The 17837-nt window shown below is 34.7% G+C and overlaps 1 protein-coding gene across 1 annotated transcript; it reads left to right on the top strand.

The window, feature by feature from the left end:
* The first annotated feature begins 12659 nt into the window (after positions 1-12659).
* LOC145121387 (uncharacterized) lies at positions 12660-13516 on the top strand. Its single transcript, XM_079057140.1, has 2 exons — positions 12660-12944; positions 13001-13516. The coding sequence occupies exons 1-2, from the start codon at positions 12660-12662 to the stop codon at positions 13514-13516; spliced, it is 801 nt and encodes a 266-aa protein (XP_078913266.1).
* The last annotated feature ends 4321 nt before the right edge of the window (positions 13517-17837 follow it).

A 17837-nucleotide genomic window follows, 5' to 3' on the forward strand; every position in this document is an offset into this window, starting at 1 on the left:
ATATTATTCGGATATTAATTGTTATTTATTTTATCATGCATATTTGATAATTTATTTTTATACGTTGAATTTTTGTAATTAATTTTCCTATAACTAAGTTAATATTTTTAAAGGATCAATTTAAATATATTATCTTGAATCATAAATTTTTCATGACCATTGATATTTATGACTAGTGATGGACAAAATCCTAGGATTAGGCAAAATAAAATACTAAAAATTTAACATGTATATTTTGTATCGTATGACCAACTTACGATTCCTATTAATTTTACTACCACTAAAATTAATAGTTTGATCAAATGTTTGCATGATACGAATTAATTATTGTTAATAAAATTGTTAATTGCATAACAATTGTTTTTAATTATTTTTATTATCAAAACGGTAAAAAATTTAGATCATGATTTTTAACCAATTTTAGAAATCGGTAAATAACTAATAATATCCATTGCACTTAATATAAATAATTCATTACTAAAAGGTGGAGTTAAATCTAAGTGAAAGCATCCTTATCATTCTTGATTCTTAAAAACCAATTCTTGTTCTATATTTATTCTACACTTTAATTGTTAAAATTCTCATTATTGTCTTGTTACTAGAAATTCCCCCAAGTTACTTATCTTTTAAGTTAATTAGCGACAAATAGTCTAATATTAAATCATACTCGTTTCCCCAAGTGTTCGACATCCGTTCTTACCATTGCTATATTACAAATTCAATTAGGTACACTTGCCTAAGTCGATAGTAAATTCTAGTATCGGTAATTTCAACCTTATAAATTTAAGACTAGAGTGAATTTAACACATCAAGTTTTTGGCGCCGTTGCCGGGGAAACGGTTTTATTTGGTTTAGTCTTATTGTTTGTTAGTTAACATATATTTAAAAATATATATATATAAAAAAAAAAAATTTTAAAAAAAAAATATAAATTTTTTTTTTAGTCTTATTGTTTGTTAGTTAACGTAAAATTTAAAAAAAAAAAAAAAATATATATATATATATATATATATATATATATATATATATATATATTAAAAACAAAAATTAATAAAAAAAAAGACGAAATTGATTTAAAATATTAATTTTACTTATTAAATTTTTTTTAAAAAAAAAATTTTAAAAAAAAAAAAAAATTTTAAAAAAAAAAATTATTATATTTTTTTTTCTTTTAATTTAGTATTGCATAAATTTCCTTAGTTGTAAGTTAATTATAGGTTGTTAAATTTCCTTAGTTAATTATAGATTGTTAAATTTACTTATTAAAAAAATTAAAAATTAAAAAAAAATGGTATCAGAGCCATGTTTATATTGCATGAATAACCTTATTTAATTCGCGTGTAATACGAGTAATTCTACTTACCAGAACGGTGTTTGGAATTGGTACGTTGGTTTTGGTTGCTGGATTCCAGAAAAGTTATATTTATAATATACACCGAAATGATCTTGCCTCCCGGCTGCCTGTCTCTGTCTGTTCTCTATTTGATAGTCAAAGTATTACACAAAAATTAAATAAATAATTTATGCAGTATAATCAATTCACTTTAAGATAGAATTTCCCTAATATATGACCCGAAGTTCAAATTTCACTATCGTTCCACCTTTAGAAGAGCCCGAACGCACGTTTCATCAACGAATCCGAGAAAACCGAACAATGACCGATCTAGCCCTCCTTTCATTAGAGGAATATGCAAGTCGTACTAGAGACGAAGATGATCATGGAGTCATTCGTCCCGCGATACCAGCCCAGACAAATTTCGAATTAAAAGGACAATTTCTTCACCTTCTACGAGAAACTCCTTTTGCCGGAAGAGAAGATGAAGATGCGAACCAACATGTCGAAGCTGTACTCGAAATAGCTGACTACTTCAACATTGTTGGAGTAAGCAAAGATGCAGTCATGCTTAGAGTATTTCCAATAACACTACAAGGAGCTGCAAAACGTTGGATAAAATCTGAACCTACGATTACCACATGGGAGGGTTTAAGAACAAAATTTACAAAACAATTTAGCCCACCATGCAAAATTGCTAGGATGAAAATGAAAATTCAAAATTTTCAGCAGCTTGAAGATGAGACACTGTATGATGCTTGGGACCGTTATAAAGAAATGCTGCAAAATTGTCCGCAACATGATCTTAATCCACATCAGGTCGTGCAGACTTTCTATAACGGGATCGATGTTTGTACCCGTCAGTTAGTTGACTCTCAAGGACCCATTCCTAAGAAAAATCCAGCTGACGGGAAAGCAATAATCGAGGAACTCGCCCAACACTCACATCAATGGCATTCTTCACGAGATTCATCTTTCCGAAAAAGATCAACAGGAGAGAGCTCAGATGGCTTGGCAGCATTAAATGCAAAATTGGATGCATTAGGAAGAGACATGAAAAAGGTCAATCAGACAATTCATGCTATCCAAGTCGGCTGTGACAACTGTAGTGGACCACATCTTGAAAGAGATTGTCCATTAGATCAAGATGGGAATCAAAAGGTTGATGTATGCTACTCATCTGGAGATAGATACGATGAAAGGAAGCCTCGGAACAACTGGAAACCATTCGATGAATACAAGAAGGAAATGGAGATGCAAGGGAAATGGAGACAAAGCGGTCAAGGTTTCTACCAAAAAAACCCACCATTGGAGCAAATTGTGCAAGAAAAGAAGCCAACTTTCGAAGAAATGATGGCCAGATTTGCAGAAGCATCTGATAAAAGACATCGAGATACAGAAGAGTTGGTGAAAAGAATCGGATCAACAACTGAAATTGCTCTAAGAAATCAGCAAGCTTCGATGTTGAACATCGAAAACCAAGTCGGGCAAATTTCGAGAGTACTACAAGAGCGATTTCCTGGAACATTACCAAGTAACACTGAGACAAATCCGACTGCTCATGTCAAAGCAATAACAACTCGAACTGGAAAAAATCTTGAGCCGTTAGTTCCAGTTCATACTAACGAACCTTCTACTATTTCACAATCCCAAGAGAAGGAAAAAGAACCAGTTCCGGTTGAGACAACTACATCCACTCCAGTTGTCAAACCATATAGGCCACCAATTCCTTTCCCTCAACGCTTGAGGAAGGAAAAAAAGGAGGAGGACTATCGCAAATTCATCGATCATATCAAATCCTTGCATATCAACATCCCATTCATTGAAGCTATGGCTCAAATGCCCAAATATGCAAAATTTCTGAAAGATTTGCTTGTTAACCGAAAGAAAATGGAGGAAGCTTCAAGTGTAGTATTAAACGAACAATGTTCAGCAGCCATGTTGAACAAACTTCCTCAGAAAATGAGAGATCCAGGAAGTCTGACTTTACCGTGCCAATTTGGTAATTTGGGTCTCAGCCATGCTCTGGCTGATTCAGGAGCAAGTATAAATCTTATGCCATATTCGTTTTACAAGAAACTTGATTTACCTGAACCAAAACCAATTCGAATGGCAATCCATCTGGCAAACAAATCAGTGACGTATCCAAAAGGGATAGTGGAGGACTTACTGGTGAAAGTTGACAAGTTCGTATTTCCTGCAGATTTTGTAGTGCTTGATATGGAAGAAGACAATGAAGTTCCTATTATTTTGGGAAGACCATTCTTAAGCACTGCAAGAGCATTAGTTGACATTCATGGATCAAAGTTGACACTAAGAGTCGGAACTGATGCTATCACCTTCGGTCTTGATAGAGCAATGAAGCACTCCAAGGTGAGTGATGATGAAGTTTTCTTTGCTGATGTTTTTGATAACTTATTGGAAAATGAGATATTGGAAGTAAAAGATAAAGACATTGAAAGCATGATGCAACTTGGAGAAGATACGTTTGATGCTGAAAAAGATCTGGAAGAACTGGAAAAGCTGCTGGAGGAGATTAATCAAAAAGAAGACTACACGGATAGTAAATCAGAAAAAGAGGAAGCACACCACAAAGAAACACCTTTTGACTCCGATGTCAAAAGTGAGTTGAAAGTTTTACCTGATCATTTGGAGTACGCATACCTAGGAAATAATGAGCAATTCCCTGTGATCATCGCTGCAAATCTCTCACCGCATGAAAAAGAGAGGTTGATTGAAGTTTTGAAAAAGAGAAAGCAAGCTATAGCATGGAATATTTCTGATATCAAAGGAATAAATCCATCCTATTGTTCTCAAAAAATTTTGATGGAAGAAGGATCAAAACCAGCAGTCCAACCACAAAGGCGATTGAACCCGAAAATGCAAGAAGTTGTGAGAAAAGAGATCGTAAAACTCTTAGATTCGGGAATGATCTACCCTATTTCAGACAGTCCATGGGTAAGCCCCATTCACATTGTCCCAAAGAAGGGAGGAATGACCATCATAATCAATGAAAAGAATGAGCTGATACCAACAAGAACAGTTACAGGGTGGCGAGTGTGCATCGATTATCGAAAGTTAAATGATGCATCCCGCAAAGACCATTTCCCCCTTCCTTTTATCGATCAGATGCTAGAACGTCTTTCTGGAAATGCTTACTATTGTTTCCTAGATGGTTTCTCAGGATACTTTCAAATTCCTATCGTTCCTGAAGATCAAGAAAAGACACCATTCACTTGCCCATACGGAACTTTTGCATACAGACGAATGCCATTCGGACTTTGCAATGCTCCTGCAACCTTCCAAAGATGCATGACAGCCATTTTCCACGACATGGTGGAAAACTTCATGGAAGTGTTTATGGATGATTTTTCAGTGTTTGGAGATTCCTTTGATGCATGTTTAGCTAATCTAGACAAAATGCTTGCTAGATGCGAAGAATCAAATCTGGTTTTGAACTGGGAGAAATGTCATTTCATGGTGCAAGAAGGCATTGTACTAGGGCATAAAATCTCCAAGGAGGGGATTAAGGTGGACAAAGCGAAAATAGAGACAATATCAAAATTGCCACCTCCAACCAACGTCAAAGGGGTCAGAAGTTTTCTAGGTCATGCAGGATTTTACAGAAGGTTCATAAAAGATTTTTCAAAAATCACGCGCCCTTTGACTCAACTTCTGTTAAAGGAAGCAAAGTTTAATTTTTCTTCAGATTGTTTAAATGCTTTCAACAATTTAAAAGAAAAATTAACAACAGCCCCGATAATCGTCGCTCCAAATTGGAATTTGCCCTTTGAATTAATGTGTGATGCTAGTGATTTTGCAGTGGGAGCTGTTATGGGACAAAGAATTGAGAAACATTTTCAGCCAATCTACTATGCCAGCAAGACGTTAAACCCCGCTCAAGCAAATTACACCACAACTGAAAAAGAATTGCTTGCTGTGGTTTATGCTTTTGAGAAATTTCGCTCTTACTTGATCTTGTCAAAAACTATTGTCTTTACTGATCATGCTGCCTTGAAGTATTTATTCAGGAAAGAAGACTCTAAGCAACGATTAATTCGTTGGATCATGTTACTCCAAGAATTTAACATCGAGATTAAAGACAAGAAAGGCATGGAAAATGTGGCTGCTGATCATTTGTCCAGATTAGAGAATCCCAACATCGAAGAACTCAAGGAGTCTGAAATAAATGACAAATTTCCAGATGAATCATTGATGATGATAGGTGAAGAGGTACCTTGGTATGCAGACATTGTAAACTACTTGGCTGCAGGATTTCTTTTTAAAGGAATGACACATCAACAGAAGAAGAAATTTTTTTCGGACCTCAGGCACTATTATTGGGATGACCCTTACTTATTCCGAAGTTGCGCGAATAATGTAGTAAGGAGATGCGTATTCGAAAAAGAAAGTCGTGAGATCATGAAAGAATGTCACGTTGGACCGACTGGGGGGCATCATGGTGCTAATTACACAGCAAGAAAAATCTTTGATGCTGGATTTTACTGGCCTACGATTTTCAAAGATGCTCACATCTTCGTGAAAGAATGTGATGCATGTCAAAGAGCCGGTAACATCTCTTCCCGAAATGAGATGCCCCAAAACAGCATCCAAGTATGTGAAATTTTTGACGTTTGGGGAATCGATTTTATGGGACCATTTCCTTCCTCACGAGGAAACAAATATATTTTGGTAGCTGTTGACTACGTATCAAAGTGGGCTGAAGCAAAAGCTTTACCCACTAACGATGCTCGTGTAGTAGTCAAGTTTTTAAAGAATCTGTTTTCACGTTTTGGTTTCCCTAAAGCTCTGATCAGTGACAGGGGTACACACTTCTGCAATACCCAACTGGAAAAGGTTTTGCAAAAATATGGTGTTCACCATAGAATCGCAACGGCCTATCATCCACAAACCAGTGGGCAAACTGAAGTCACAAATCGAGCTTTAAAAAGAATTCTGGAACGATCAGTGGGAAGTAACAAGAAGGAATGGGCAGATAAACTTAATGATGCGCTGTGGGCATTTCGAACTGCATACAAAACACCTATTGGTAGTACACCATATAGGATGGTCTTTGGAAAAGCATGTCATTTGCCAGTCGAAATCGAACATAAAGCATTTTGGGCATTGAAATCATGCAACTTTGATCCTGTGGAAATTAAAACTAACCGTCTTATGCAGATGAATGCTCTGGAAGAATTAAGGGATGAAGCTTATGGAAACTCTCAAATCTACAAAGAGAAATCAAAGAAATGGCATGATAAAAGATTAAGCAGAGACAAAAAGTTTACCCCTGGAGAAAAAGTATTGCTATTCAATTCCAGGTTGAAACTTTTTCCAGGTAAACTGAAGACGCGTTGGTACGGTCCATTCACAATAAAAGAAGTCTTTTCACATGGTGCAATCGAACTAATTGGAAAAGATGGAGAAAGCTTTAAGGTAAATGGACATCGAGTGAAGCATTACCAGGAAGGAATGTTAGAAGAAGAAGAGAAAGAGGATATACCCCTCCAACTCACTGAAAACAATTAAGTGAGGGGTAGAGTCTGGCTCATGACTCAGTTAAAAAGAAGCGCTTGCGGGAGGCAACCCGATGTTTGTTTTGATTTTTGAATTTGGAGTGTTTATTTTCTGTATGTTTGGTGTGAATTTTCTTTTTAGTTTGTGTTTTTGTTTTCAATAAAAGTGCTTTTTTAATGGTTTTATTTTTCTGTGAAAGTTACTTTTCAGCTTAGAAACAGGTGATGGTCAGAATGGTGTAAAGTAAATTTCTGAAGTGCAAATTACAATTGGAGCAATGGCATCACATAAGTGTGGGGTGATTCCCCACAAAGAGCAGGATGGAGAACTGAAGCTGATACTGACCAACGGGAGAGCATTATTCGAAGGATGAAGCAAGTGTTCGGCCGACACAAGTCAAATCCAATTCACTCAGCGAAAAGGAGTAATTGATCTAATAACGCAATGTGTACTTGGCCAGTATACAAAGCGTTAAATTCAAGAATCGCGTAGAGAATCCCAATAATTGCATTACGCGACGTGTCCAAATCTTATACGCGACACGTAAATGCACCTGTTCAGAGAAATTATGCGGAAAAAGATTCAGATGCCACACTTACCTAAATCTCCAGTTGGTTCAAAAAGAAAAGATTTACATGCACTTCAACATCACAAACAGAAAAATGCACTCAACACTTGTCCCACGCAATTCAGGATTTCGACCTTGCCACTACAATACCCCAGGGGAGTTTGTTCCTTTTTCTCCCTTTTTACTTTTATGTGCTTTAATTTTACATACAATGGGGACATTGTATGATTTAAGTGTGGGGTAGGGGGTCGAATAAGGAAACCAAGCATTTTTGATAAAAAAAAATTTTTTTTTTTGCTAGATTCACATTTATTGAATAATGGTTTAATTCAGAAATGTAGTAAAAATTAAAAAAAAGTTTTATTGTGTTGAAACTTAAGTTGCTAACGTTGTGTGAGATGATCCAATGCGAACTCAAATGTTTAATTGAACCAATAGTATGTTATAGTACATTTGTGGCTTCCCTATCCTAGTGAAATCATGGAACAAAAACACAACCTTGCTTAGTTTGAGGGTCATAATATGTTTAGCATCGTGTACCAGAAATATATCCAGGAGAGCTTATGTAGTCATTGCACTCTAAACTAATATCTCTAACCAATAAGAGTTGAAGTTAAGTTCCCTTGCTTAAGCATATGTTTTTATTTTTTAGGATTGCTAGTAAAAAAAAAAGTTACAAAGTTTGAGAATAAGAGTCTACAAAGCTATGAAGATCAAGAAATATCATGAAGAAAAGTTCCAAAAATCAATGAAGACTCAAGAATAAAGGCAATTTGCCAAGTTATTATTTATTGTAATTTTTATTTCTAGGTTATTTTTCCATATGTATGCTTGGGGACTTAGTCAAAAATTACCTTGAGGTTAAGAAAGATTTCTGAGGATATATTCGGAGGGATGCATAAAATGAATGTTGTTCAAAAGAAGTGGGCAAGTGTTTTTGAAGATTGTGAGTATTTAGGATTGGGGAAGTTTTAGGAATCATTAGACACAAATGTATGCATTGAGGTTTCGATGTAATGGCTGGGTTCAAGTCGGATTGTCTTGTGCGATGTTGGTGATGAAGGTTTTGATATGATGACATGCTTAAAGCAGTTTTGCTTGAGGACAAGCAAAGTTCAAGTGTGGGGTATTTTGATATCGCAATAATTATACATATATTTCGAGCGATATTTATGTATTTTTAGCTATATTTTGGTATGATTTAAGATAAAAGGTACTTATTAAGTTTGAAATTCCATTTTACAGCTAAAAATCATTTCTGAAGAAAAGGAGAAGACATTGGAATTATGCACTTTGATACACAAATTTCTTCCAACCTTTGAACCACATTTCTACAATTGGGGATTTAAGAGTCAAAGATCTAAGGAATTGAAGATTGCAGTGGCATTAGGGACTACATCGGGTTTGTTTTATCGAAATGTTTAACATTCTCAATATGTTTTCTATGTATGTTGTAACTTTAATTATGGGCTAAATTCCCTTTGCTTTCACTTGGATAATGAAACCTTGAAAATATGATTTGATTTATATTATTCGGATATTAATTGTTATTTATTTTATCATGCATATTTGATAATTTATTTTTATACGTTGAATTTTTGTAATTAATTTTCCTATAACTAAGTTAATATTTTTAAAGGATCAATTTAAATATATTATCTTGAATCATAAATTTTTCATGACCATTGATATTTATGACTAGTGATGGACAAAATCCTAGGATTAGGCAAAATAAAATACTAAAAATTTAACATGTATATTTTGTATCGTATGACCAACTTACGATTCCTATTAATTTTACTACCACTAAAATTAATAGTTTGATCAAATGTTTGCATGATACGAATTAATTATTGTTAATAAAATTGTTAATTGCATAACAATTGTTTTTAATTATTTTTATTATCAAAACGGTAAAAAATTTAGATCATGATTTTTAACCAATTTTAGAAATCGGTAAATAACTAATAATATCCATTGCACTTAATATAAATAATTCATTACTAAAAGGTGGAGTTAAATCTAAGTGAAAGCATCCTTATCATTCTTGATTCTTAAAAACCAATTCTTGTTCTATATTTATTCTACACTTTAATTGTTAAAATTCTCATTATTGTCTTGTTACTAGAAATTCCCCCAAGTTACTTATCTTTTAAGTTAATTAGCGACAAATAGTCTAATATTAAATCATACTCGTTTCCCCAAGTGTTCGACATCCGTTCTTACCATTGCTATATTACAAATTCAATTAGGTACACTTGCCTAAGTCGATAGTAAATTCTAGTATCGGTAATTTCAACCTTATAAATTTAAGACTAGAATGAATTTAACACATCAGAGACGTTTCAGCTATCATCCGACATTTGAGGTGAGTTTCCTCCTGGATTGAACGGGTCGAAGGCACCAATGTCGGCTCGTGTATGCTATGTGTGCTGATTAGTAGCTAAGTGTGGGAAGGGCCCGTATCTTGGCATTATTTGAGTATGTACATAGAGTGGATTAGTAGATTTGGTTATACTTGTTGTCTGTGTGATACTTGTATGTGTTCTTAGTCAGCTGAGTGTGGGCGGGGCCCGAATCTCACTATTATCTGAGTATGGGCGGGGCCCGTATCTCTTAGATAACCGAGTGTGGGCGGGGCCCGTATCTCCTAGATAGCTGAATGTGGGCGAGGCCCGTATCTCACTAAGCGTGGGCGGGGGCCGTACTTCTTAGGGCGGGGCCCGTTATCTGAGTGTGGGCGAGGCCCGTATCTCCTTGAGTGTGGGCGGGGCCCGTATCTCCTAGTTGTATGGTATGTGTATGGTATGTGGTAGTTTGGGGAGACTCGCTAAGCTTCATACTTAAAGTTTTCAATTTTGGTTTCAGGTACTTCCGGTAGCAAAGGGAAGAGCTCGGGATGACTGCATTGCACACACCATGATTTTTAGCCAGGGATGTTTACTTTGATATATTTGACAGATGTTTTGATATGGATATACCGTTTATTATGTTTTGACTTATGTTTGGATGAGATGATTTTGATAACTATGGTTTTATTTAATAATTGAAAATGAAATTTTTGGTCATGATTTTTGGGATGTTACAGAATCGAGAACGCGAAAATGGATATTATCCAAATAAATCATATGTGATTACAAACATATAATCACATGTGATTACATGTAATTAATTACATATAATGTATGTGGACATTATCCTTTTTCTCGTTATCAATTCAATAGTTGCCCTCGTCTTTTTTATTTATACTTAATCGCATATGATCTATGGAAAATATTTGTTTTCGTGTTTTTAGTTTAAGATTTGTTCTCGTGTATATAATCACATGTGATTAGATGTATCTAATCTTATATGATATATATATATATATATATATATATATATATATATATATATATATATATATATATATATATATATATATATATATAGACAAGATTCGATATGTCCATATATATCATATGTGTTTAGATACATATAATCACATGTGATTAAATTTATTTAATCACATATGATTGAAGTTGCTAAAGAATAACTATTAAATCAAGAACGTGAAATGAATTTTGTCCACAAAAATCATATGTGATTAGATACATATAATCACATATGATTTGTATGGACAATATTTATTTTCGTGTTTTCGATTCAATAATTGTTATCGTGTATTTAATTACATGTGATTATATGTATTTAATAACATGTGATTAATGTGGACAAGGAACAACTATTGAATTGAGAACGCGAAAACGAATGTTGTGCTCATAAATCATATCATTTATATGGACAAGATTCGTTTTCGCGTTTTCAATTCAATATTTTTTCTCATGTATTTATTTATATGTGATTATATGTATTTAATTAAAAATGATTTATGTGAACGAAGACCAACTATTGAATCAAAAACGCGAAAATGAATCTTGTGCAAATAAATCATATGTGATTAAATACATATAATCTAATGTGATTAAATACACGAGAACAACTATTGAATCGAGAACGCGAAAATAAATATTGTCCATATAAATAATATGCGATAAATTAATATAATCAAATGTGATTAAATGCACGAGAACAACTATATCTATCTAATCACATATGATTTATATGCAGATGATTCGTTTTTGTGTTCTCGATTAAAGAGTTGTTATTGTGTATTTAATCATATGTAATTATATGTATTTAATCACATATGATTTATGTGGTCAAGATTCGTTTTTACGTTCTCGAGTCAATAGTTGTTATTGTATATGTAATCACATGTGATTATATGTATTTAATCACATGTCATTTATGTTGACAAAATTCATTTTTTATTATATGTATTTATTCACATGTGATTAAACAATGTTATTCACATATGATTAAGTTTTTCATATGTGATTAAAACCTGGTATTCACATGTGAATATACACATAACGGATTTTTTGTTTATAAATATATATTTTTTTATTTTATGTATTTAATCACATGTAATTAAACCATATTATTCAAATATATTTAAGTTATCTACATGTGATTAAAACCCTTCATGTTTTCTATTTTCCTTTCCTTCTTTCACTGCCAAGAACCACCGAGTGTTGTTGTTGTTATTGTTGTGACTACCGAGCACCACTAGGAACTACTGTTGGGTTAATCGGATATTAAAGCAAGGGCATTTTATGAAAATTGCATATTTAAGTTTTATTTTATTGTTTTAGAGTTTGAGTAGGATTCTATTTCAACTAGTATATATATATATATATACATATATATATATATATATATATATATATATATATATATATATGGTTGTAATTGTTTGCAATTTTAATTGGAAGTAAGAACCACGTTTTGGTTAAACCTTTGGCATCAAGTAATTAAGTTCTTTTTTCTTTTGTTTTCCTTTGGCTCCTGGTTTCTTGTTTTTCTTTTGTTGTTTGGCGTTTCTTGGAACAGAAGAATATTGTATCTGGTTTGCTATCTACACTTGGTATCAGAGAGAAGGTTGAAGAGGGTTGGTTCGAGTAAAGGGGGTGTAGGCTTCATCCTTTGATCAGAGGCTTGTTCGGGTGAAAGAGACTAACCGGGGAGGTGTGGAATAAACGACGAAAGAGACCCGTCAAAGCAGGTGGCTATGGATTTGGTTCGTTTTGCAGGTACAAGAAGACGGTAGAGCGGGTTGCTTGTTTTCTTGGTCGGTGGAATAGATCTCTTTAAACAAGTTTGATAGGAATAGGGTTGAAGCTATAAAAAGGAAGAATGGCGATGAAAGAAGGTTCGATGACATATCAAGTTCCAGTTTTGACTCCAACGAATTATCCGGTGTGGGCGGTCAAAGTCAAGTCGATTATGGATGCACACGACATATGGGAGACGATCGAACCAAAGGCGTTAGGTGAACCATCGGATCAAAAGAAGTCAAAACAAGCTCTTGCCTTTTTGTTTCAAGCGATACCCGAAGACATGGTGTTGCAAATGGCGAGTTACACCGAACCAAATAAAGTGTGGGATGGGCTGAAAACACGGTATTTGGGAGTGGATCGGGTAAGAACGACTCGCTTGCAACGTTAAAGAGAGAGCTTGAAAGTTTGTGCATGAAGGAGGGTGAAACGGTTGATGATTTTGTGACAAAGTTATCAGGTTTAGCCTCAAAAGCAAGGAGTCTTGGATATGAGCTGACAGAAGGTGATTTGGTAAAAAGGTTACTAGATTCGATGCCTAAGTCGTTTCTTCAAATCGTGGCTTCAATAGAGCAATGTTTTGAGTTGGATTCGATGTTATTCAATGAAGCGGTTGGTAGATTAAAGGCATACGAGGAGCGTATAAGAGGAACCGAGAAAGTGGAGGACACTCAAGGTGGGTTGTTGTTGGCTAGTGAGGAAAAGTCACATGTTTGTAAGCATTGTGGCAATGGAGGTTCAAATCAGGATGGCTTTGGACGTGGCTGGGGAAGAGGTCGGGGGTCCGATAAAAGTCGAGATGGTGAACGTTTCCAACGGGATAAAAGTCACGTTAAATGTTACAAATATGGTGACCTTGGTCACGATAGCAACGAGTGTCCTAAATGGGAAAAAGAAGAGGCGGGTCTAATCGAAGAGGAATCAGAATTGTTTTGAACGAGTGGCTCCTATGAAAAATCCGATTAAGGTGGTGATTGTTGGGTTAATCGGATATTAAAGCAAGGGCATTTTAAGAAAATTGCATATTTAAGTTTTATTTTATTGTTTTAGAGTTTGAGTAGGATTCTATTTCAATTAGTATATATATTTTTATTGTTTTAGAGTTTGAGTAGGATTCTATTTCAATTAGTATATATATGGTGTAATAATTTGCAATTTTAATTGGAAGTAAGAACCACGTTTTGGTTAAACCTTTGGCATCAAGTAATTAAGTTCTTTTTTCTTTTGTTTTCCTTTGGCTCCTGGTTTCTTGTTTTTCTTTTGTTGTTTGGACTTTCTTGGAATAGAAGAATATTGTATCTGGTTTGCTATCTACAACCACCTCTTCTCACCATTTTTTGCCAATCCGCAACAACCCAAACACATCCCCGCCCTTCTCCGCCCAACTGCTTCCCTCTTTTCCCTTCCACTCGTCCTTCCCATCGAGTATAAGCAGAAACGAAGCAATAAAAGGCCGTCAGAGCAGCCCCTGCCGCACAACGCCACTGATCGATGTTGCATCTTCAACCATCGCCACCGCCGCTTCAGCTGCCGTCGGTAAGCCACCACCACTCCCATTTTGTTATATATGCGTCGAGGCTCAAGTTCGATTCATCGAAACTAATAGACCCAACAAATGGGTCTCGTGTTCCTTTAGTTTGAGACGCCTTCATATCACAATTCGTAAACGACGAGTTACTGTTCCAACATGATTTCGAAATACTTAAATTAAACTCCTGAGTTTGCTGAACTTTACGAATTTGGCCCCTCATTTGAAATAATTCACCAATTAAGTCAAATTCCCATTTAATTTAACCAGAAATGGCTCCTCCCTCAAAAATCTTAACAATCTTGGTCCAGGAACTCCAAGTCAGTTTTAAAATGTACATTTCCAGCCCCTGTTTTGGAAATGGATTATAATATCAGTCCCTTGGGGATGATTTTAGCAAAATCAATCCCTAGACTTTATTTATTTTAACAAAAACCACCCCTAAACTTAATAATTAATACCAAAACTAACCTTTGGCTTATTTTAACAAAAACCACCCCTAAACTTAATAATTAATACCAAAATTAATCCCTAGACCTGGTGGTTCGTTTAAGAGTAAGGAACGTCACGTAGCAATTTTTCATGAAAAGTTTCACGCCACAAACCTCGTTCATGCTACAAAGGTGAGTGTTTATGGCCCATTTTAATACTTTTACGCTTTGGGGGAGAATACACATGCTATATATATTTAGTGTTCGTGATAAACACTTACCGATTTCAAAACTAGTTTATAAATATTATTTTGTTAAATAATACTTTATTTACAGATAAACTAGTGATAAATATATTTTATGTATATATGTTATAGTTGTTTTTAAATAATACAACTAGTCAAGACAACATACTATTCTACTACAAAAATGTTATGATTTTATGACAAAGTATGTTATAAAACTTATGTCATAAAAAGTTATCACATGTTTAGTATTTCAAGTTCACATCATATATATATATATATATATATATATATATATATATATATATAAATATATATATATATATATATATATATATATATATATATATATATACAAACACACACGAGTTATCAAAATCATATCTTGAAATCATTTATGTACTTGTGTACACTACCATGAGATTTCCCATTTATTTGAGCGAGTATTATACACTTTTATAAATTTTCTTACCGAGCATATTCGAATTTTCATGATAAACCTTAGTTAAGGGCTTTATGAGTGAGACATTATTCATTACCTAAGTGCAAAAATACTTAGGATACCCACACCACTATAAATGTTAATCTTCGGAGCTAAGATACGTATGTATAGATCTATATGGGTTGACACCCCCACCTGTGGTTGCTAGCTACAACCTCGACCGATAAATCGAAGTTGGTGATAAATATATTATTCAGTTCTACTATGTCCAATGAAGCGTTGTAGGGGATACTTTAGTCACATAGTTCGGTTATAGGACTCACTACAAGCATTAACTGGATCTCTTTACCTAGAAACCACGGATTCGGTTTTTCTGTTTATGAAGTATTTGAAGTATGGATTTACTTTGATTTCTCTATTTATCGAACATTTTAAGTATGAATTTACTTATGTTTTCTCTCTTTATCAAACACTTTAAGTATGGATTTACTTATAATTTTTCTTTTTATCAAACATTTTCAAACATGATTTTAACTACAAAAGAGATACTTTTCAGACTTTGTTTTTTGAAAAAAAAAGAGTATTATTATTGCGGTTAGCAGAAAACCTGTAACTCTCACCAACGTTTGTGTTGACTCTCAAATTATATATATTCTCAGGAGATTAATAAACCAGTTTTTAGCAGAAAAAACGTTCATGGATTTCGGGCAACCTAGTTTTATCTACTTTTTGTTATATCGGCCTATCTGTTAAGGAAAATTTATGAACTTATTATTATTATTTGTATCAACAATGTATTCGAACCGTAAAGTGAAATATAATTGTTGTGTTGTTATTGTTGTAACTTGTGATGTATATTCAATTTTCTTGTGATCCATGAACTAAGTTGCACAACGCGGCGTGTTCCGCCGCCTCGTCCGAGAGTGTGACAGTATTGTTTAAGTAAGGCATTATGTCCCTATCGTAAACTCAATGTCTAAAGTTCCTTAGAAGTTTTCCAAGCCAACTCATTACATTTTGTCTTCGACTCACATCAATTTTACAGTAACGCTGCAACAATAAGAAGTTTTATGTTAGGCATCAAACTAAATTGCAATGGACAATAAGAAAAATAAATTATTGAAAACTACTTTTTTATACTGTTATCTCGTCCCATAATTTGTCCTTAACTTCTTTAGATACGTTAGTATCGAGTTCCATGACTATCTCAAGGAATGTGGAATAGTTTACAATTGAAACCTCAAAGAACACCACAACTTGATTGTGTGGATGAGAGACGTAATCGAACCTTGTTGGACATGGTTTGTTCCATGATGAGTCGAGCTTCACTTCCAATCTCGTTAGATACTGCCACCCACATTCTTAATCTTGTCCCAACAAAGAAGGTTGCCAAAACACCTCACGAGATGTGGACATGGAAGGTTCCCTCGTTAGCACATATCAAAGTTTGGGGTTGTGAAGCTTTCGTTAGATGAGAGACTCACGACAAACTTGAACCTCGAAGTGAGAGATGTATTTTCATCGGCTACCCACAAAAGTCCTTTGGATATTTGTTCTACAGACCTAGTGAGAACGTGGTTTTTGTAGCACTAAGGGGAGTCTTTCGCGAGAGAGAGAGAGAGAGAGAGAGAGAGAGAGAGATCAGATGCAAAGAGGACAGTGGGAATACCATTGATCTTGAAGAAATTCAAGAGTCAACTGATGAAGGAACCTCTGAAGATGCTAGGGCTCAACCTGAGGAAGAAATTCCAGTTGAACCAGTTGACGAATCATTACCTTTTAGGTGTTCCACTAGAATTAGAATGCAACCTGAGTTGTATGGTTACCACATCACTACAGATGGTGATACGTTTATCAGTGATAGTACACTGGTAAATTTGGATGGACCAGCTAACTACAAGGAAGCAATGGCAGGCCCTGAGTCAGCCAAGTGGAAAGAGGAAATGGACAAAGAGATCAAGTCCATGTATGACAATCAAGTTTGGAACTTGGTTGACAATGTACCATGTCGTAAGATAGTTGGGTGCAAATGGATCTTCAAGAAGAAGACCGTCATGGATGGAAAGGTACACACCTTCAAGGCTCGACTGGTTGCGAAGGGCTTTACTCAGACCCCATGGGTTGACTATGATGAGACTTTCTCACCAGTGCCCAAGATAAAATCTATTAGGGTAATGTTAACCATAGTTGCCTTTCATGACTATGAAATCTGGCATATGGATGTCAAAACCGCTTTCCTTAATGGAAAACTGGCTGAAGATGTTTACATGAGTCAGCCAGAAGGTTTTGTAGATGCACAGTATCCGAATAGAGTGTGTAAGCTTGAGAAATCAATCTATGGATTGAAACAAGCTTCTCGCAGATGGAATATTTGCTTTGACGAGAAGGTCAAAGAGTTTGGTTTCTCCAGAAGTGAAGATGAGTCCTGTGTATATGTCAAAGCTAGTGGGAGTATAGTAACCTTCCTTGTATTGTATGTTGATGACATACTTCTTATAAGAAAAGACATTCCAACTTTGCAAGAAGTTAAGTCTTGGCTTGGAAAGTGTTTAGCTATGAAGGATCTGGGAGAGACTGCCTATATTCTAGGGATATGGATTCTGATAGACAG

Source organism: Lactuca virosa, chromosome 6 (assembly GCF_052849685.1).
Source record: "Lactuca virosa cultivar CGN04683 chromosome 6, Lactuca_virosa_CGN04683_v6, whole genome shotgun sequence".
Classification (NCBI taxonomy): Eukaryota; Viridiplantae; Streptophyta; class Magnoliopsida; order Asterales; family Asteraceae; genus Lactuca; species Lactuca virosa.